General features: G+C 43.8%; 2 protein-coding genes across 2 annotated transcripts; both read right to left on the bottom strand.

Annotated features, from left to right (window-relative positions):
• Window positions 1-148: 148 nt before the first annotated feature.
• LOC108154577 (metallothionein-2) lies at window positions 149-499 on the bottom strand. Its single transcript, XM_017284879.2, has 2 exons — window positions 388-499; window positions 149-329 (listed from the first exon to the last, which is right to left on the bottom strand). The coding sequence occupies exons 1-2, from the start codon at window positions 410-412 to the stop codon at window positions 223-225; spliced, it is 132 nt and encodes a 43-aa protein (XP_017140368.1). The 5' UTR covers window positions 413-499; the 3' UTR covers window positions 149-222.
• A 1,352-nt stretch (window positions 500-1,851) lies between these two features.
• Window positions 1,852-6,174, bottom strand: LOC108157632 (vesicular glutamate transporter 1). The gene is made up of 6 exons (XM_017289772.2): window positions 6,028-6,174; window positions 4,097-4,177; window positions 3,425-3,728; window positions 2,822-3,362; window positions 2,486-2,762; window positions 1,852-2,425 (listed from the first exon to the last, which is right to left on the bottom strand). The coding sequence occupies exons 2-6, from the start codon at window positions 4,153-4,155 to the stop codon at window positions 2,095-2,097; spliced, it is 1,512 nt and encodes a 503-aa protein (XP_017145261.1). The 5' UTR covers window positions 4,156-4,177; window positions 6,028-6,174; the 3' UTR covers window positions 1,852-2,094.
• Window positions 6,175-20,876: the final 14,702 nt, after the last annotated feature.

Below are 20,876 nucleotides of genomic sequence, written 5' to 3' on the forward strand. Positions count from 1 at the left end.
TTGCCTGTAATTCTATTTTGCGGTTTGTTTACCCGAAATTGCAGGCCACGAATATTATTTTGGCATAATTCCATTTTCGTTGACCGGCAGCGGATGAAAATTATCTGTCAGCTGCAAATGCGAATGAAACAAAGTTAAATACCAAAACTTTTAAATGCACAAAATTGTTATAAACTTTATTAGTTACAACTTGGATGGAGTTAAACTCCAGTTACAATTGATTTATTTGTTGCTGCAGCATTGGTTCTTGGGTCCAGTCTTGCAGACACAGTTGCAGTCCTTGTTGCAGGAACAGTTGTCTCCGCATCTCTGGGCCGAGCACTGGCAGTCTAACAGTTTGAAATGAGTTAATTATTATTAATTAAATATTTATTCCATATCACTTACTGGTTCCGCATCCTTTGCACACCATTTTGAGGATATCTTTGATTTTGACTTGGTTTAAGCAAACACAACTTGACGTTTTCTGGTTAGTTTCTCAACTGATGACCCATCTCCCACGAGTCAATCCTATTTATACCGATTCAGACAGCCAAACTGAGTGCAAAATTGCACAGAACCCACACGCAATTGCTTTTCCGACCCGTCTTATCAGTTCGTGTGCAGCAGGCCTACAGCACACGGTTCTCCGTATATCCAGCGATGGGCCAAATAATTTTTTGCGCACGCATTCGCTCTTTATTGTCTTATCAGCCTATCAGCTGATAAGCACACATCGAAAAAAGGTGCTATTAAATATGTATGTTATCAGAGAATACTAGAAGAATAGATAAATAGTTCCTTATATAACGATGTTTTTCTATGGGAAATTACCCCTTATTTTTAAAATAATATTTGGGATATTTACATGCGTACCAATCTTCGCAAGAGATCTGATTTCATATTAACTCAATATTTGAGTCATCAGGAAACTGTGGTGTGTGTGTGTGTGCATAAGTAACAATGTTAAAATATAACGAAAACAATTTATAATTTTATTTGGTTTTCTATTAAAAGTGAAACTATGAAACTATAAATTGTTATCAAATATTTTGTTAAATCATGTTTTCCATGGAAAGAAGAAACATTTCCTGGAATACATTCTTATGAATTAGCATCAACAGCCGCATATGAATGTTCTTATCCCCTCTATATGTAGAAAATGCATTTCCTAACAAATATCCTTTTGAAATATACTCTTGCTGCAGGGTGTAATAAAGTTATATCTGAAATTATTTAAGGCAAACTTTAAAAGTTAAATATGAACATGAACAAAACCCAACTGCCGCTCACTTCACACGCAATAAAGTCCCCTTGAAGGAGGCCAGTAGAGCTAAACGACACCGATAAACGATTTATGAACGGTTCCAACCGTTCGTCGCGTCGAACCCAAATCTATTACCACAAGTGGTATGTGGTAACAAGGATGAGCGATCGCACAAGTGCCGCACATCTGTACTTTCATAGTATTGGTCTTTGTTTTAATTACGATATACATACATAGTTCCCTATAAATAATGCATACGTTTTGAAAATAAAATCTTTCGAATTTACAGCTAGGTATATTAATTTTTTGATTACCAAGCTTTTGGCACCTGTTGATGGCATTTCCTTCTGGTTTTTCTTATACTTCTATATTTGGGAATGCATTAAGCAAGTTGAGCATAACCAAAAACCACTCTGACACATCAAATGAATAAATGAAGAGCGTAACCAAAGTGCCACTCAAAGACACTGAAGGCTTAACATGAAATGTTAAATGTTACGAGTACAATTTAATTGTTGGCATACTTCTGGGCTGGCAAGGGAAACACATCCAACATGGGTTTCTATATAGCCTACTACGGGGCGGAACAGAGATAGCGGAAAACGCTTGTTATAAAATGCTTCGTTTATTCGCAGACACTCTCACAGACACAGCGAGTGCTCTGAAACACTAAATGGATTAACATACATAAATATAGGCACAATGGGGCGCACATTGCTAGCATCACACAAACGTAACAAAGAACAAATACTTGGGCACAAAATTCTTCATGTGGTGCTCTCTAAATGCGTAGGATATAGATGCCACACTGAAAGCATTCACTCAGTGGACACTTGGAGCCCGTCGGACTAGTCCTTCAGCTCGGCTGCCGCGTTTACAAACCCTCCTCCGGTTTGCGTTAACTGCAGCTGCGCCTTCTCCTCGGCCTCCTGGGCCTTCTGCTCGGGCGTCTTCGCCCACTCCTGCAGCTCGCCGGAGCAGTAGAACCAGTAGATGACACAGCCGATTAGATATATGCCCGCCGAAATAAAGAAGATTATACGCCACTCATCGCTGGTCTGTTCGACAACCACGTAGCCTGTTAGCAGCGGACTGACAATTCCCGGAATAGTTGCGAACGTGTTGCCAATGCCCATCAGGACGCTGGCATGCTGCGGAGCAATGTCCAAGTGATTAACCCTTGAAGAGAACAATAAAATTAGCAACACTTCTTAGGGAAATTCTCGTTGAAATACTTACGCAAAGCCGGACCAAGCAAAGGCACCCAGTCCCACAGCAATAGTGAGACTCACCACCGACCAGGTGGGATCCAGGAGATATGCTGTGAGCATCATGAACACGGTCTGAGCCAGGAAGGCGCCACAATTGAAGTTGCGGCGCACCTGAGTTGTCGTCCAAATGCCCTTCACCTGCAGCCAATCGGCCAGATAGCCGGAAACGGCAAGGAGAATCCCCATGGCCAGGTATGGGACAGCCGAGAGAAGGCCCGTCTTGCCCAGGTCAAAGTTGAGCGTATCTAAAGAGGATATCGTATCATCGTATCAGCCAATAGATGGGATTATTTTCAAATCGTACCCTTTAGGAAGCTGGGCAATTGGGTGAGCAGCGTGTAGAAGCCCCAGTTCTCCGAGAAGTGCGAAGCCATGATGGCATAGAACGCCATCGACGTGAAGATCGACTTCCATGGATGCTTGATGTTCCTGTTGCCTGTATAGCCAATTGTCTTCTGGATATAGTCGCACTCCTCCTTCGAACAGAACCGATCCAGCTCCGGTCCAGCGCGCACGAAAATCAGCCAGACAATGTACCAGATAAGGCCGATAGTGCCGAACACATAGAACACACTCTCCCAGCCGCATCGAGTGGCCAGTATCCCTGAACAGGGCATCGCGACCACAGTGCCCGCATAGTTACCCGCAAAAGCAATGGAGGCCATGCGCGATCGCTCCAGAGGCGGCGACCAGCGGGCCCACACGGCATGAATGCCCGGGAAGGTGACGCCCTCGAAAAAGCCCTCAATGATGCGCACTGCCAGGAACATCTCCAAACTGTGCTTGGCAGCCAGCGGCGTGAGCAGTGTGAGGATCGCAGTACTGCCAATGCCAGTGCCAAAGACCTGGCAAGGTCAAGCATAATGATTAGCTTAGAATTAAGGTAGGAAAATTGTTAAGTACTTACAATGTTGCCACCAATCTTGGTGCCAATGTAGCCGCCCAAGAACTGCGTCAGAATGTAGCCATAGAAGAACGAGCTAAGAATAAGGCCCTTCTGTTTCGAGTCCCAGGGAAAGTCCTGCTCATATGACACGTTCCCATCGCCGTCTACAACCGTGCGGTTCTCGGTCATGGCCACAATGGCCACCGAGAGATTCACCCGAAGCGAGTACACATTGAAGAAGCCAAAGAAAGCCAAGAGCACCACAATGTAGCGTTGCTTGCGCCAAAACCGCCATGTAAGGGGCTCGCTCTCCGTGATATCATTGCTGGAAAGTACGGAAAAAAAAATACAATTTAGCTGAAATCGTTGTGGATTCTTGGATAGCTCTCTAGCTGCCCGACTGTCTGTGATCCATGCAAATGAGTGGCTAGCGGTATTACTTTCCCTTTCGAATAGTGAATTATTGCTGCTGGGGAGTCTTGGTCGTTTTTTTTTGTGGCTAGCCCGCGGTGAAACCAGTTTTCAAGCTTCTGCTGTGATACCGACTGGTTTGCTCTCAGCTCATTCGGGCGCAGGGCCTTTGTACTTTACCTGTTTCACTGGACATACACTTGGCTTACATTTACTTTGGGCTCCTTTGTGCAATGCGGAAGAATTTAGCACTGGTAATATCTAGGTAGTAAACATACGTACTTGTTGTGGTGCACCAGACCATGGTGTTTTCCGTTTTTTGTAGACTCCAAATCAGTCATTGTGCTTTCGATTAACCAAAACCTGCAATCAAATAATTATTTGTTTATACAATACTCGTATCACAATTGTACTGGCAACTCGTATGCGTGCTGTCGATTCATTAAACTCGTATTTAAGCGGAGTGTGGACCCAACAGCAGTCCCATCCTAACTCTCTCTCCGCTTCAGTGGGATGATACAAAAAAAAGCGTGTTATAATTAAGTGATTTGTTGGCGCCCAGCCACGAATATACAAAGATTCTGTAACGTGTCGGTCGCGGAATTGCCCCTGTGGACAAAGAGCAAACATTTTCGTAAGCAATTTGTGGGTTTCTAATGCGGATACATAATACTCGTGCGCTATATGGATGATTTGAGCGTAACATTTTGAGAGAAAGATTGAGCTGAGCATCCGCCACGAGAACGCATCTTAACTCAATTATCTATTTAACTTATTAAGCAAATGGTTCGCAAATTGTGGCATCTGCCGAGGCACGCAAAATCTAATACAGAACAGAACACACACACAGATACTGGATGGATGTCATAATCAAATAATTGTGAGGCAGACCTGGCTGGCTTGATTCGCTTTGATTTGCAAATTGCACGAATTTTTGGCAGTCCTGAGTGTCGCTTTTTGAATGTCATTTCAAATTGAAGCAATTTCACAGCACGCACGTGTTAGATATTCTCTCTCTCACACAATCAGTGAAAGTACACATGTACATATGCATGTGTACTATATGTACCGACATGTGCGGGGTATCTAAAAATACAGCCACTGGAGTGCTGCTTATCGCTATGGGTTTATGACAACTACCGCACAATTGATTGCACTCGGCTGTCATAAACCGAATAAACCAAAGAAAAGCGCTGCCCACGAAAGTTTTCCATGCTATCTACTATTGCCATTGCTTGCTGATAGCCATCAAAGTGCCCCATAAAACATTTCGGTTCCTCGCAATGTGAGTATTTATGTGGCCACAGCTAATTATTATTTAATGGATTCGGATTGATTCATTCATTTATAATTGGATCCTTTGTATAGACTTCCAGCTCAAGAACGTACTTGTAGAGTGATATACATATATAAATTAAACTTGTGCTTTTATTACCATATGTCGCTTATCAGGGGTTTGTTTTTGGAACAGCAGGAAAACCACCTGAGATTTTTGTTTTATGAAGTGCCATTTGAGATATAATAAATTCCACCTTCGCCGCCTGAGCATTTGTTTTCGACAGCTCTCTGATAAAACCGCTTGCCCCCGATAAGTGGCTGCACAAAGAGAAAAGTATTTCTCATTTTCTCGAGTGGAAGATGCAAAGTGCTTGAAAAATGGTTGCACATTTGAGCAAAGATTATTTAAAGGCAAATCTCAGGAAACGGATTTATGAAAAGAGTACGAACAAAGCTGATATTAAGAGCTATTCAACTTCCTTTAAAATGTTTACGTAAAACTCCAAAATGTAAAAAATATGTATAAATTTCCTCTTACGAGTATGAAAGATATAAAGTGCTTTCCACAGAACTTCGTCTGAAATATGTATCTGTTATGCACTCGAAAATATACTCGAATTCCAATAAACTTTCCAACCTAATTGGCTACAAATATATGGATTTCAAGCAGTTGACAGCCCTTGTTGTCATAACACCCAAATGAAGTCATGCAATCCAGAAAACACTTGTGAAAGTGAGTCGTTACACAGCTTCAGGTACAGCTGCATTCCAAACGGCAGCCGCCAAAAGCAAAGTCTTTAATTACAACTTCTTTAAAGACAGTTAGACAAACAGTACGTTCAATAAGCACCTCCCACACACACACACACACACATATGCGTACACAGAATTCAAAATATTTAACTTATGCACAAACTTTGTGATGTTTTACGCACCGAAGAAAGTTTGGAAACGCGTCTTTAAACTTATCAACTTCTTGCTCTCGACTTCTGATAAAGCCGTTCAATTGCACTGCTTGCCACTGAGGTAATGGCGTGGGCAGGTGTGTGGTCGCCGGTTGTTCACAGCGGACTGAATATGCCAGTCTCTCTCAGCCAGCAGCTTAACTCAACAGCAGCACCAGCAGCAGTCCCAAGCTAATGCCGAGGCATGCTAATGCCCGATCGGCTCAGCCGCTCTGGGATTGGGTGGATCGGTGGAGCGCGTGTGTAGGAAATGCTGCCACATTAAGTTAACTTCAATTGAGGCACTCAATAATGCCACAGCCACAGCGTTACCCAGAGCCCGAGGAAGAGCAAGAGCCAGAGCAAGAGCAAGAAGAACCTTGACAGTGATTAGAACTGATATGGATCGGCATAAAGCTTATCGTTTGATTAGGCGGAATATGTGGCGCTTGTAAAGATAAATTAAGGCATTCAACAGATACCAAAATAGTCGTATGTTTCGGTTACTAAATTAAATTTGCGTGATTTGTGGTCAATTTTTGGTATCAATTTTTGGTATCTCCACGCACGCCCTACCACAAAAATTAACAGTTAGCCGAAAACACGACAGCTCTGAGGCCGTGGTGCAGCAAAAAATGTACTCGGTTCGCAATATAAGGTGCAAATTGCTTGTGAAATGTGTGAATAGTATTGTAAAAATAATAAAATTGCATAAATATCCAGATCAAAGTGGATTTTGATTTTATTTTAGGCAATTTTTTGATCCAATTCTCATGCATTTATTAATTTATCGAGCTGAGTATTTTTAGCTTCGCTGGCTGTCATGCGTCCATGTGCGTACTGCTGTTAACTGCTTGAGCTTAACAGTAGCAAGCAGTTCGGCTTCACAGAGGCAAGCAGTGGAACTAAGCAGTGGTGTGCATGCTTGCGTTAAGTATACGCATCGCCAGCCTAGAATTATTAGGCTTTTAGGAACTTATCACACCGATCAAAGCACAGAAAAGTAACTATATTAATAGCAAAAATAGCAAAGTTTTCATTTCAGGGCATCTATGCAGATCATTCCGTTGCAGCCCTGTTTCCATTATTTGTACACCACGTTGGCCCATGATAATTGCCGCCGTTTGTTAACAATACTTAAGCAGATATTTCCTTTTTTTAAATCACTATTTACATATTCAAAAAAAATAAATATTAAATATCAAACAATCAATTCCAGTTGCAATATTAAAAAAAATATATATATATCCACTGCTTTTATGCTTTTTTTTGGGTCACGGCCATATCATAAACAATTTTCGCAGTCACACGTGCTGAAAAACAAACAAACAAAGTGTTGCAACTCAATTTACATTCTCCAGCAGCTGGGCTGGATGCATTGGCAGCAGCTGCAGCACGTGACAAAAACATTGGAACATCCCGGTTTGAAAATTGGCCAAAAAGCAACCAAACCAAAAAAGAACAAAATTGATTGGGTTAAATGGCAAATGCTGCTGTTGTCGGCAGCTCTTGAAGCCCGCCGGAAAAAATTTGTTTGCAATTAATTGATTTTTGGGTCAGAAGGGGCCACGGCAGTTTGACGAATAAGCACTCCGGGACGGCATTTCTCGCCTCATTGCCAAACAACAGAAGCAGCAGCAGTGAATTCGTCAACTCGGCAATTGTCGGCCATTATCCAGCTGATGATGTTTGTCATAAAGGGAAGCAGTTATGCGGTCGCTTTGTAAATTATACACAAGAGACCAGACCGAGGAGAACTGCGAGGAGCATTTCAGTTGCATTCCAAATCCCCATTAAATGCGCCATTAGTTCGGGGCACTCAACGGGATTTCCAGGCGAATTATTTGTTCATGCCCATTGGAGCAGGTGTCGAAATTCCTCCTGAGAAGAGGGTTTTTCATTTGGCTTAGCTTTGGGGTTCATTGTTTGTGCCTTTGTGTCCCCCATCTCCTCTTCCAAATTGCATTTTAATTGTGCGCTCAAAGCAAACGCAGCTAAGTGCAAACAATTTCGACTGAATGCACGACAAACAAAGCCGTTAAATGGAAAATCTTAAAAAATTTGAGAACTGAATAACTGCAAATTGCACGGCGTGCTTAAAGGGAATTTTCATGCGGATGCTTTGCACCTTTAAGCCGAAAAAGTAGAACGGACCAAAGCGAAAATGGGAAAAAGAAGAACTGTACCAATGCAAATTTGTCTTTTGACTTTGACTACGTGAGCCTTTAATGGTTTTCTGCTAGTAACTTTAGCAGAAAACTCGAAACTTTTCAGTTTCCTGGGCCGTCCCCTTTGATTTCAAGTTGACAAAAGTTCCAGCGACTGGAGCGCATATTACAAAAGCCCACTGCTCCGCTTGCCGGACAAGAAGGAGTCGTAGAGTCATGGAGTCTAGGGAGGGGCTTGTGCTTGTGCTTTTACCAGTCTGCCTTCTCATTCTTACCTACTTGAAATGCAGCAGCAGCAGCAGCATCGGCAGCAGTAACAGAAGTCTTAAACATTTCGATCCCCAGTCGCCTTTTCCGTTCCATTTGGACACACGTAAGTCCCCGAAGGTTAACGCAACGCAACTTGGACGAAGCTGTTTTAGCTCGAATGCAAATGCAGCTAACTTTTCCTAATTGCCGGGTAGATAGCGCCGGAAAGTGCACCCGGATACGACCGGAAAAGAGGTCAAAAGTCAAATCTTTCTCCCCGCCAATCTGCAGCTGCTTCAATCATCTAACCAGCACGCGTGGCATGCACTCGCATTTGCAGCCGCTTAAGGCCAGAGGTCAAACTAATTTGGATCCGTGCATTTGCACACATGTTTTAATGTCATTTGATATGTCCACGAGCTGAAAGCTTTTTAATGACCATAATTTAGCTACTGTTGCCACTGTCGCTGTCGCTGCCGGTGCACACAGCACGCATCCTGGGTCAAGGATGCACACGAGGCATCGAGTTCGAGTACGAGTACGAGTGCGAGCACGAGTATGTGCCAGCACTTGGAGTGGTGTGGCTTGGCTGGAGCAAAGACAGGCTAACCTTGCGCATAATTAAGCTTCGAGCACGCAGCAACCGCAGGAGCAGCAGGACCAGTGGCTACAGCAGCAGCGGCATCTGCATGGTTAATCATACTCCACGATGGTTTTGAAGACTTTGAAAAATGTATTCAGCAGAACAGAAGCCCAAAAAGCCTTTCAGCACTAACAAAGACAAATATTGTGACAATAGCAAAGCGAAAACAAGAGCTGGAGACAAGGCACGACCGGCGCTTGTGTAAATATAGAATTTTATAATAACAAAGCACGTCGCAGGTGCAATTAGTGTGCAAATAAGCGTTTATTTGCCTTAGCAGACGAGGCAGGACACGACAGGACAAAGTTAGAGCCAGATAGGGAAGGGAATAACTGACCTCGTTAGCCCCCCCTTTTAGTTTAATTGTACTCCAGTTGCCGTCTTGTAAAATTAGAATTCAATTCGATTCTGCCCAGAAGTCACTGGGGTGCCATATTCAAGATAATTGCCCAAGATTATGTCAAGTGAAATTTCCTTGGCTTGGTCATAAATCAACTCAAACTCCTACTCTGCTTCAGCATCGAAGCCAAATCACATGGCTGCAAAGCAACATTACTCAAGGCACCAACTTGCAACTTGGAAGTTGCAACACAAGCTATGGGCAGCCCAAGGATATGGCCAACAAGAAAACTAACCCCATAACCAGTTGGGGACTTACTATCTGCTCACATCACATGTAAAGTGCAGTGACACCAGCACACAACTACACAGCTTCTGGCAGCTCAGCAGACCCAACTGAATGCGAGCTGGCAGCAGCATTTCTCAGCTTTCCACCTCTGGTATTTTCACAGAGAGATCGCCAGGGGCCACAACCTGTTCCGTGTCTCGCCCACGCCCACCTGTGTGACAGTTGGCAGCTGCCTAAAAATGCCGAGAAAATTCCAGCGCCCTGGGATTTGATGGCAATCGCTGCAATTTGGCCAGCCTGGTATTCTGACCAAATGGAAATTAAAATGTTTTTAACTTGTCTGTGTGTGAAATTGATTGCGGAGCCTGGCCAAGCGCCCACTGACCAGCCCTCCAGCTCAATTCTGTATGCTGATTTGTATGCTCTCTGGCTCTGGCTTGCCCTGCCCTTTTATGCGGTTGATCATATTTGCATGCACGGACAAAAAGTTCTCGGCAAACTGTGCTAAAATGTTATTAGCGCTTAATTAGTGTGCAACTTTTACCAACGCCACTTGCACCACACTCGCACCACACTCGCACTCAACCACAAAGGCGAGGTGCGCGCTAGCTAGCTGAACTTTCGCTCAGCTTTGTGGTGGAAAAGTTTTTAATAATGTTCAACTAAAATGAATTAATGCGTCTTACTACCAGACTGACGGATGGCTGAAAGCGGAAGGCTAACGGCAATGCAAGGCGTAGCCAAGAGCAGCGATGAGCCGGCTAAGAAAAGATGAGAGTGGCTTATAGAAAGCACAAACAGCTAAGAAATATCCCACTTTTGTACAACAGTAAATGTACAAAAAAAGAAAGAAAAAACCCAGTGCCATAGGCCAACTCGAAACAAATGCATTAAATATTCACTTCGTTCTGGGACAGAAGGGAGAAAAGGGTCAACAAACCAAACTGACAGTTAGACAGAACGGTTTTGACGGAAGTTTATGCATTTCTCATTTGACTGTTGACTGTTGAAGAGCTTCGAAGGAGCCAATGAACGCCTGTCTTTAACGTTGTGGCCACTAAAATAGGTCTCCTTTAATCTTCAAAAAGAAATAAATAAGGAGCGTATGCCATATTAATAAGCACTTTTAACGCTCCCAAGAAAGAAATGACAGCATTTGCTCATTTAATTAAAAAATATCAACGTCTGGCATACGCTTGCATGTTAATTGAACGGCCTCGAAATGTGCTTTGCTGTCATACGCGCATATAAAAATTGGCGGTTCCTTCATCAAGTTATCGCCCGTGCAGATGGGGCTATCAAACAAAATTTAATAGACTTCCTGCCACCCGGGCAACATATGGTATGACAGGCCTTTACGAGCGCATTACATGGGTTTATTACGAAGGAAGGCACCGCGTGGCATGGCAGTGCAGCGGGAAACAAATACATCAAATGTCAGCCACAATAGGAGCTACACAATGACATCTATCGATGGAAACAACTCACTTTGCCTCCTGCTCGGAGTGAAGTGCAACATTCAGCGCAGCATTAGTCACTTAATTGAAATTGAAATTTAGTTTGATAAGTGAATGGATTCGAATTCAATGTTCAATGCCCCAAAATTTATGCACATTCGATGGGAATGGGGTTTATTTACAGCTCAACCCCGTCCACTCCCGATTGCCACACACCTACGGTTACCATACATCTAATTTATGGCCAGATTCGGCCTAAACTGGCTATGAGCCCCCCTACTAGCCACAGAAGGGGCCAGAAAAGCCGAGCTATAAATGGAAGCAAGCCAGACATCGGAGACCAGCATCCTGTTTGGATGCAAACACACAAACATACTCGCAAATAAACACACACAGAGCCACCCCACCTCCTATGAGGTCCTGTGTGCTATTTAAAATGGATATATATTGCATCTGCCTTTACGCCTCGATAAGTTTTCAATGAACACTTTGTAACTATTTTTACAGCGTTTAACGTTAACATTTGTGGTGATCAATGTGGGCCCGTACTTAAGCCATTGACAACCGCGATTGATAGCTGTCAGGTTATTCAAAGCCATGTAAACACGATTCCCAAATGATGGCAACAATATTTTCGCTGCCAAATGGTAGGCCCACATGGGGCGTAAGTCGCCAGAAATCTTTTAAATGTGCCCTAATCAAGAAGCATAAACATTGCGTATACGCCGCAGTGTCCTTCCGGCTCTCTTTATCCGCTTGAGGTTTGACTCTCTTCGAAGGCGAATATTTGCTCCATTATCCGTTCATGCGCATTTGAGGCACACACTCTCCTCTGTGGATAGCTTTGTGGCACGTGTTTTTGTTTACCTTCTGCATTGTTGTTCTGTCCAGAGCTTCCGCATGAGCGTCACCAAAGCCATTCTCCCGGTAGTAACCCACTTTTTGGTGCGTATGTCGAGGTGCTGATGCTGATGCAGCCTCTGCAACTGCAACGACTACCGCTGCTCAGGATGGGGCATAAGAATGGTAGTGTGGATTCAAGTGGCTCGTTCTGTTTGTCGTTTTGCTTTATTTCGGATGCTTGCGGTGCGCGTGAAGAGAACTCATGCCAACCCATGATTGTGCAGTTCGTTTTGACATTTTCGGTAAGAACCCTCGAGCTGTTTCAACTCTTGGGCGGGGAGAGACTCAATATCTCACATGCTGACACTGGCACTCTGTGTGAGCCAGCTGCAGCTCCCAGGCGAGTGGAGCTCGGGATAAGTAATGCATGTGTATCGCACGAGGATCCACACGAAGAATGGAGTGACATAACTCGTTTTTGATTTGTTCACTGACCAAACTGTTCACAAATGCAGCAGGGTCCATCCTAAGTTTGAGAAACTGAATTTAGAGAAACTTCTGTGTTCTCCAATAGCTCTAGGCCTATTCCACGAACATTCTCCTACATAACTCTCTAGCATCGATTAAAAGTCTGCTAAAAATATAACCAACTTTTCATCTGTCAGGCCAATATCTAAGAAACCGACAGCTCTTCATGCCAAAAGATGGAAGGATGGCAATAGCCAATTCCGAATAAGATTTTACACATTTTCAGTGGCATAAATATAGAAGAGGCTCTTCGGCGCTTGAAAACTTAATTATCTACGAACGACCACAAATGTTTTTACTGCCTGCTGATGCTCCTTCTCCACCTCCTCCTCTGGCGCTTCTGCACAGAAAACATAAAATTTATTGGTTGTGAAATTTCGAAAGAAGACCAAAAAAAAATATAAAGAAAACGATTTCGGCAAGGAAAAATTATTGCAAGTTTGCATGCATTATGGCCTCTCGAGGGTTTCGCCTGCTGCAGTCCTTGTCTGTGGCTGTCCTGTAGTCCTGGTATTCTGGCATCCTGCTGGGACGGCCAGTGGGTTTATGTTTATGCATAATCCGCACCTGCTACTGGGGCTCCTTCAGCACTGCCGCTTCGTGTTGCAAATACATATTCATTCCATGCAATTTGGCCACATGTTTTCCCAGTTCCCCGTTGAGGAAAAGTTTCGTTCCAGTTCTGTTGACACAATTCAATTTCTGCACTCCGGCTCTATAATTACCGAAGCGGTCAGCAAATTCTGCCGCAAGTCTATTCATTTTATTCCACATTCATAAAAAAAAAAAAGTAAAGCCAAAACCAGAAATCAACGCTTTTGACCGAAAATATCCTAAACCTGGCAAATAGAACAGAATTTACGGCGGCAAGCGGACAGGGACTTCTGTGGCTCCGATTTGCATTTAACTTTTGCTATGGAAAATTTAATGAATGAACCTGCTTAATTATTCCATTTCAGGCGAGTTTATTTTCTACACGCGCGTTTTTACGCGGCAATTGAAATTTTTAATAGGAAAATGCGTGGGCGCGTCCACAATCCGCACTCGACTGTGCCGCGCGAGATGAGCTCTCCTGGGGCACGGAACGGGTCCCGGACCACGAGCACCGTCTCACCGATGTGCGATGTGCGACTCGTCGTCAACTGGCTGGCGTCGGTTTGTGGCATTTTAATTACAAGCTTCAACCGGGGCAGGGCGGCAGAACAGAGTGGAGTGGAGGCTAATGAAATTAAAAAAGTCCCACAAATAGAATTATAATAAAATAGAGTTCTGCAGAGAGAGAGATGAGCAGCCCCTAGGACGGGTGCCATAGGAACCACAGCGCCGGATGGGTCCCTGGATGGATGACCTCAGCGTTAGCAACCATCAAACATCGGGCAGCCGTTGGGCAGCCATTGGGCAACCACCGGGCAGCCATCGAAAACCCATTGATGTTTTCGCCTAATTAATTGCCATTTGCGGTCGGCTTTGAATGCAATTAGTTACCTTTAATTGTAATTAGTTTGCTTTCACTATTTAGATTATTTAGCTGCGGTAACCGCAATGATTTACTAATTAACAATTATTTGTTGCGTTAATTAAGTATGCCAAGAACATAATCAATGTACGTTTTTCATACGTTTTCCCTTTTTCGTACATAAAATGATAAGAGCGAAGGTCACATGAGTTTGGTAGGACCAACGACCATACACCACGTCCACATGAATGCCATGCCCCAATTTAATGAGTCCCATTTCTGTCAATCCAGTAAAAGTCAATTAATCCTGCTAATCGAGTTGAAGGGCATTTCAATTTTGGGCAGAAATCAATTCCCATGCAAAACGCAACATTTCACATTTCAACATTTCACATTTTTGTAATTAAATAAAACCCTTGCCCGGAATGTCACAGAATTTCGAATGTGATCTGCAAACAGACGAAATTTAATTTCAATTTGTCAAAGCCACATGGCCAAACATACACGCGCACTCGTGTACCTATGTATGACCCCACCGTCAGGGCATTAGAATTTATCGCATGAAATATAACTCGTTCAAGTAAAATGCTTCTACATTTCATCCTGAATGGGCAAACGGGAGTACGGGGGCAGGCCATTCTCACGGGATCGTTGAGAGTGTTATGTGGCCGAGAACCATTTATAAAATATGCATGAGGCATGGGGCATAGATTTGTATTGTATGCGACGATTATAATGCAAATGCAAAACATTTTTGACAGCACTCCAAAAATGTTTTCCAGCCGCCCCCAAAGCAGTTCCCCAACAAAAAACCGCACAGAAATGAAATATTTATGTGTTAAATCCTTTTGCATCGCCCTGCCATGCCCATCCTCTGTGGACCGACGCAGAACAATAAATAATAAAATCACTAACTGGTTGCCCTATGAGTGTGTCTGGTGCGGTCGGTGTCCAAGTCGCATCAGCATCAACATCCATATACACAGCCACCATCCATACATCGACATCGGTGGCGTCTCCCAGGACGCTTACCTAAATCATAGTCGAGCGAAAAGCTTTTGCCATAAACCCCAACCCCAAGCCTATTGACAGACTCTCGCACTCGCTTTGATAACTCCACGGGAGACGGGAGAGAGTAGTGGATTGGGGGCGGCGGCGGGATAAGAGTGAAGGTGGTGCTGCTTGGGGAAATCAGCGCCGGCGACAAAGTGAATGGGGCACACGCAGCGCAGCGCAGCGCAGAACACACATATCGATATACCCATAGATAGAAGTACGTATAACATGCTGTGAACCGGAACGTGTCTATTGGTTCTATGATATTTCCCAATATTTTCCTGCACTCGAAGAAACTTAAGCGTACTTCAAGTATATTAAGCAGAGACCATACAATTTTAGACTCTATATTCAATTATTGCAAATGTAAAAAGATAGAAAAAAGGTTAAAAATGATTCTTCTATTTACTTAGAAATAGAGTTATATGTTAGGGTGAGTTAGTTATTCAGCAAAAAAAAATACAATAATCGAATGTTTGATTTTTAGATATAAACCAAAATATTACCTGACAAAAGTGATTTTTAAGATTTGGCTATAAAATTACAAAATTCTGTCAATCGGCTGGGACTTTCTGTATAACACTTTTTTTACTAATAAATAAAATATTTAATCTTAATTTTTTATGTCATTAAATGTAAAAATCTTTCATGTTTTTCGGTATTAGAGACACTTGTTAGAAGAACTTTTATCGAGAATCATCTACCTTATAGAAGATAGTATGTTGTTTGGTGTACTGGTTGAATATTAAATTGACGTATCCTTTGATATCTTGCAATTGCAAGACTCACCGTTTTCTCACCGTGTGACCAGTAATCACAAAAAAAATTTACCGCCAAAGTGCAAACTCCGACCATGTCAAACAATGCACAAATTTAATTAAATTTCCGAACCACTACGAATCAGTTCGACAACGACAACGACAAAGTTTTATTCACCTGCAGGCCTCTAGCTCGTACATTTATTACGCATACGCCGCTTGCCGTTTCAGTGTCGACAGATTTTTACTGGGGCCAGGACTTTCGCGACTGCCATGGCTGCCAGTATCGCCCCGCGGGGTAACTATTAATAATTCACGGGAGAGAGAGAAAGAGAGAGAGAGCGGCAGAAAAAAAACTCGCCTAAGCAAAGCCAACACATAAAACGTCATTTATTTGCGCTCTAATTGCGAAGTTCTTTATTTTTTTGGGGCCGACATCTTGGGGGGTCGCGTTGAGGTGGTGGTGCAGCGCAGCGGGGCAGTGGAGCAAACGGCGGTGCAGTAAAGCTGCCACGGGACGAATGGAAAACAAATTGAAAAGTGCCCGTTTTGCAATTAAAGTCGCTGCCATTTGCGCAATCCCATGGATACACCTACATATAGTATAGTTCTATTAAAGTTTTTTGCCTTCGCTTGGCTTTCAGTTGAGCTGAGAATTTGCTGCTGAAGCAGAGCAACGCGCGCCAAAACTTTTGATAATAGTAGCACAGCAGCTGAGCGGTAGTCGATTGCCCATGTGAGTGTGTATCAGTGTGGGTGTGTATCTAAGCAATCTGTGTATCTGTATTTGTGTGGGTGTATATCTAAGCAATGTGTAGCAGTGTTACAGTAAGGGGGAATCAAGTCAATGAAGCCAAAACAAATATAGGGAAAAGTTTTCCAATTTTCGATTGCCAATTGTGGAGAATTTTTTTTTCTCGTTCGTTCGTGCAACTTGCTGGGGGAATACGAGAAAGTTTCTGTGCCATTTCGATACGAGTATGTATGTATGTATGCGTGGGTTCACATATCACCCCCGGCCATGGCTCTGGCCGTCTTTATTTCTGTGTATCGGTCAGAGCCAGCGTTTACCTGGTCCACCAGTCCAGGTGTCACCTGTCCAGTAAATGCAAAATTTGAGTAATTTGCAAATCATTTTCTTAATTTTCCTAAGTGAACCTTTTCAGTTGAGGACCCCAACGACATGTCTGCTCAAGTAAATGCCGGGAATTATTTTATTTCGATATATATTGAAGTTGTTTTGCTTCAGCAGCTGCAGTGCCCAGGCTTTAACTTTCGCTTTGACGGCAAACTTTTGCTTTTTATTCGAGGTTGTACTACAACTAGCGTCGAAAGTTTGTTCCTAACGCAATGCACCAAAGTTTTTCCACTTCAAGTGCAAGCGACCCGGGATGCAACTGGGCTCTAACAGTGCTTTCCCGCCCACCTTCCTTCCTTCCCCGCCTCTCACTGACAATACAAAACTTGTACAAGTTTTCACTTGCCACACAGAACGGAAGAGCGGTACAGATGGAGACTACATGGAGACTAGTCGACTAAGTTGGTGTCTTGATGTCCATTTTATTTGCCAGCAACTGTGCAATTATTTATGTGGCAGTCAGATGCTTATGGCTCGAATAGTACGGCTATAGTGTGCCTTATACATGCATACGTATTTTTCTTCGTGCAGAAGTATGCTTCCTGCCACATTGCAGCAACATTGAAACATTTCTCATGCAACGACAGCGGCGACGGCACTTTAAACTTGCCATAAGTGTTTGTAATGCGCTCGTTACATTTATTATTGAGTGGCTTTGTCGCCTCGCAGACAGTCGAACAATGCACTCAGTGGCAGGCAGGAAAGACCCCCCACCATTTCTCTCCCCCTCACTGTCCTAACTGTTACCCTGACTGTGACTCCATTTGAATGCAAGGGCGCTGTTGGTAGAGCATTTTTGGCGCAATTCCCCATCACGTGGCCCGTGGCATACTTATCCGGGCAAAGGCAGCATCCCCAGGCTCTGAACAGTGGGGGGTGTTGTAAATGCATATTTTATATTTTCATTTCATTGAAACCAGCACGTAGCCCGTCTAAAAATTTGAATTGAACCCCCCAGCCACACCCCACCCCAGGAGCAAATAATTGATATGTCTTTTAATTAAGTTTCTGTTTCTGAGTGCTGCCTAGCGTTGGACTCCTTGAATCTGAATCTGAATCAGAATCACTTCCACTCTCGGCTGGAGCCCAACAACTTTTGGAAGAGCATTTCCATGTTTAACCCCTCCGTACCAACACACACACACACACTTGTATAGAGCAGTAAATGTACGAACACCTGGCTTACTAGAGCCACTTAAGTCGGCACTCATATGCATACATTTTTCATCAGTCAGAAACCACAGAACAGCATTTTCAGCGGTCTGCCAGAAGGAGATTGCAGACAACAACAAAATATCAGCTGCATTATTTAGCGGCATGCAAATGAATGAACAGCATTTTCCTCCACAAAGCAATAAACTTCAAATGACGGCCTATCAAACCTGCCAGAACTTTGCCATGGATTTGGAAATGTACAGCCATCGGCAGGATGGTCGCCAAATAAAAGGCTGAGAGTCTGCAGCATAAGTTAAAATTTACGCTTGGCTTGTCGCGGGTATATTGCACTTTATAAATCATCCGGGGAAAGGCTCAAGCCTTATCCCCAGCCTCAGGCCCAGCACCAGGCACGTAAAAGTAGACAAAAAATGTGCCCCAAGAGCCGAACAGGGAGAGCCTGGGCCGAAACAAATATCCTCATAAAAACAAAGAGCTCTCTAAATAATGCCGCTGGCAGCTTCAATGGAATCTCTCAGTTTAAAAACAAACTCGTTCGAGTTCCTTTTCAGAGTGGTTCCGGATGAAGAATCATCTAATCAACCAAGAGGCTACACCATGAAGTCATCCAATTCTTTTGCCGCTTCCTGCTGCTTATGGGCATTGTGTTTGTGCCAGTGTTTGGGTTTCGTCGCAAAAGTGCCTCGAATCGGGTCTGATTTCTATTTGGTTGATCTACTTGTACCACCCGCTGCTCCTTTTGCTATTCTGTGGCTCTGTGGCTTTGTAGCTCTGTGGCTGATTCGCTTTTTACTGACATTCGGGAACTATTTGGTTTGGTTGGGTTTTTGGCCGCTCCCATTACCATTGTTGTGGATAGAGGCCAAATTGCAACGATTTCGGCTTTGGCTTTCAATGCTCACTGCATCCTGTATATGGTCCTGCTCCTGAGCGAACGGAACGTGATGCTCCTGAACCCTGATTAGAGTGAAGAGTCCGGGAGTAAAAAGAGTTCAATTTGCCATCGTCGAGCGTCGAGCGTCGAGCAGAGCAATCGAGTCACACAAATGAGGCCACCTTTCATTGCATGCAAATGGACTTCGTGGCCGGGATTTGTATGCGCTGCAGAGGACACTGCTACAGCAGCTCCTCCTTTTGTGTTCCGTGGTCTCTGTCTGTTGACACAGCGACCCGTTTGTTTGGCTGGCAATTAAATAAATCCACACTCACTCACAAACACACAAAACCGTGTCACAAGTGGCTGCTGAATCTGCTTCTTATTTCCTTAGGCCTCGACTGCTTTACTATTTACCCAGGCTTTGGGTTTGGGCGTCGGCTGGGCTTGATTAATTTATGACATTATTATCTGGCATTGGGCAGGCAAGTCACGTGATTGTTTCCAACCACATTAGTCTAGCTCTCAGTGATTTGATTTCCGCTTTGACTGTCCTCGAGAGTCACTTACAATTACAGCCAGGATTACGTGCAAACGGGTACTCAATCCCTGATAGAGAGAGAGATTAAGTGTCATTCAATAGGCCTGAATCAGGCAGGAAATAGTTCAAGAGTCAGTGGTGAAAAAAACCAAAAAAGTTCAACCCTAATTGGCCTTTAATTAGGGAGGGAAAAGTCAAAAGTTTCGGGTCTCCAAAAAGTTTGCATTGAATTTCCACCGAAAAGCCAGATGATGATGGAGGAGTAGGAGTCTCTAAGCCTTGCCAAGACACTTGCCACATTTGCGCTGCATTAAAAATGCATTTTCATCTACGTCCTCAGCACTTCCTCCTCAAGTGTGTTTAATAGTCTATGCAACAATGTGTGTGTGTGTGCTGGGCGAGGGTGTGGGTGTTAGGTGTGTGGGTAATGCTGATGGCAGCCATATAATTTGAACATCATGAAGTGCACTTATCAGAGCGGTTGCCAGAGCACATCCATAGGATAAGCATCAGCTGAGTGTGTGCCAGAGAGGTTCAGGGAAAAAACTGCATTACACTCTACTAACCGAAGATGCAGCCATCCTGGAAGCAAAGCATTCCATATTCCATTCTCATGGCATCCTCCTGCATTGCTTATTAAAACATTCCCCTGAAATCCCTGTGGTTAGAGCTGCAGCTCCAAGAACATTTGACTTTGATTGCCATTTGGACAACGCGTCGTATGATTGTTTTTGGCATTGCTAGGGGAAGAAGTCCAGGACGTGGAGTCCCAAATTGATTTGAGGACGTGCCCAGTTAGCTAATGAGGACTGGAGTTAGAGAGTGGCCAATGCTCCGGAGGTTGGCCCTGGCATACTGAGCGAAATTCTTTACAATTGTCGCTGACATTTTGCATTTTTTTCCCCTTCCCCGCCCAGTTTGTTGCAGCTGACAGCAATGGGGACGGGGGACATGCAACTGGGCGACAGGATACATGCCGGACAGCTGCCAAGTCATCTGTGCTGGCCATGTTCACTTAATTAACAGCATTACAGCATTAACACACACACACACACACCCTAGAGGACAGTGGAATGGCAGAAGGGGACTGAGGCTGGGACTGAGACTGGGGGTAGGGGTGTTAGATGGGCATCCGCTCTGGAACTGCATTAAAGTTTTATAATAAATCTAATGGCCAACCAGGACAAAACTGTAATTTTGTTTGTTTGCTCGAAGGACTGACAGGCGGACAAGAAGCCTGAATGCCGTGATACGGGGCGTTGGTCTAGGTCCTTCCTTGCCTTTGTCTTTGCTATGTGTGACATCGTCTAATGGTGCATTCGTGC

This window comes from Drosophila miranda, chromosome 2, assembly GCF_003369915.1.
Source record: "Drosophila miranda strain MSH22 chromosome 2, D.miranda_PacBio2.1, whole genome shotgun sequence".
Taxonomy (NCBI): Eukaryota; Metazoa; Arthropoda; class Insecta; order Diptera; family Drosophilidae; genus Drosophila; species Drosophila miranda.

Bases quoted from the DNA above. Each gene is read 5' to 3' on its own strand.
- LOC108154577 (XM_017284879.2), bottom strand. From the start codon at position 412: ATGGTGTGCAAAGGATGCGGAACCA. The intron at 330-387 runs GTAAGTGATATG...TCAAACTGTTAG, and splicing joins GTGCAAAGGATGCGGAACCA to ACTGCCAGTGCTCGGCCCAG.
- LOC108157632 (XM_017289772.2), bottom strand. From the start codon at position 4,155: ATGACTGATTTGGAGTCTACAAAAAACGGAAAACACCATGGTCTGGTG. The intron at 3,729-4,096 runs GTACGTATGTTT...CGTACTTTCCAG, and splicing joins GGTCTGGTGCACCACAACAA to CAATGATATCACGGAGAGCG. The intron at 2,763-2,821 runs GTACGATTTGAA...TATCCTCTTTAG, and splicing joins ATTGCCCAGCTTCCTAAAGG to ATACGCTCAACTTTGACCTG.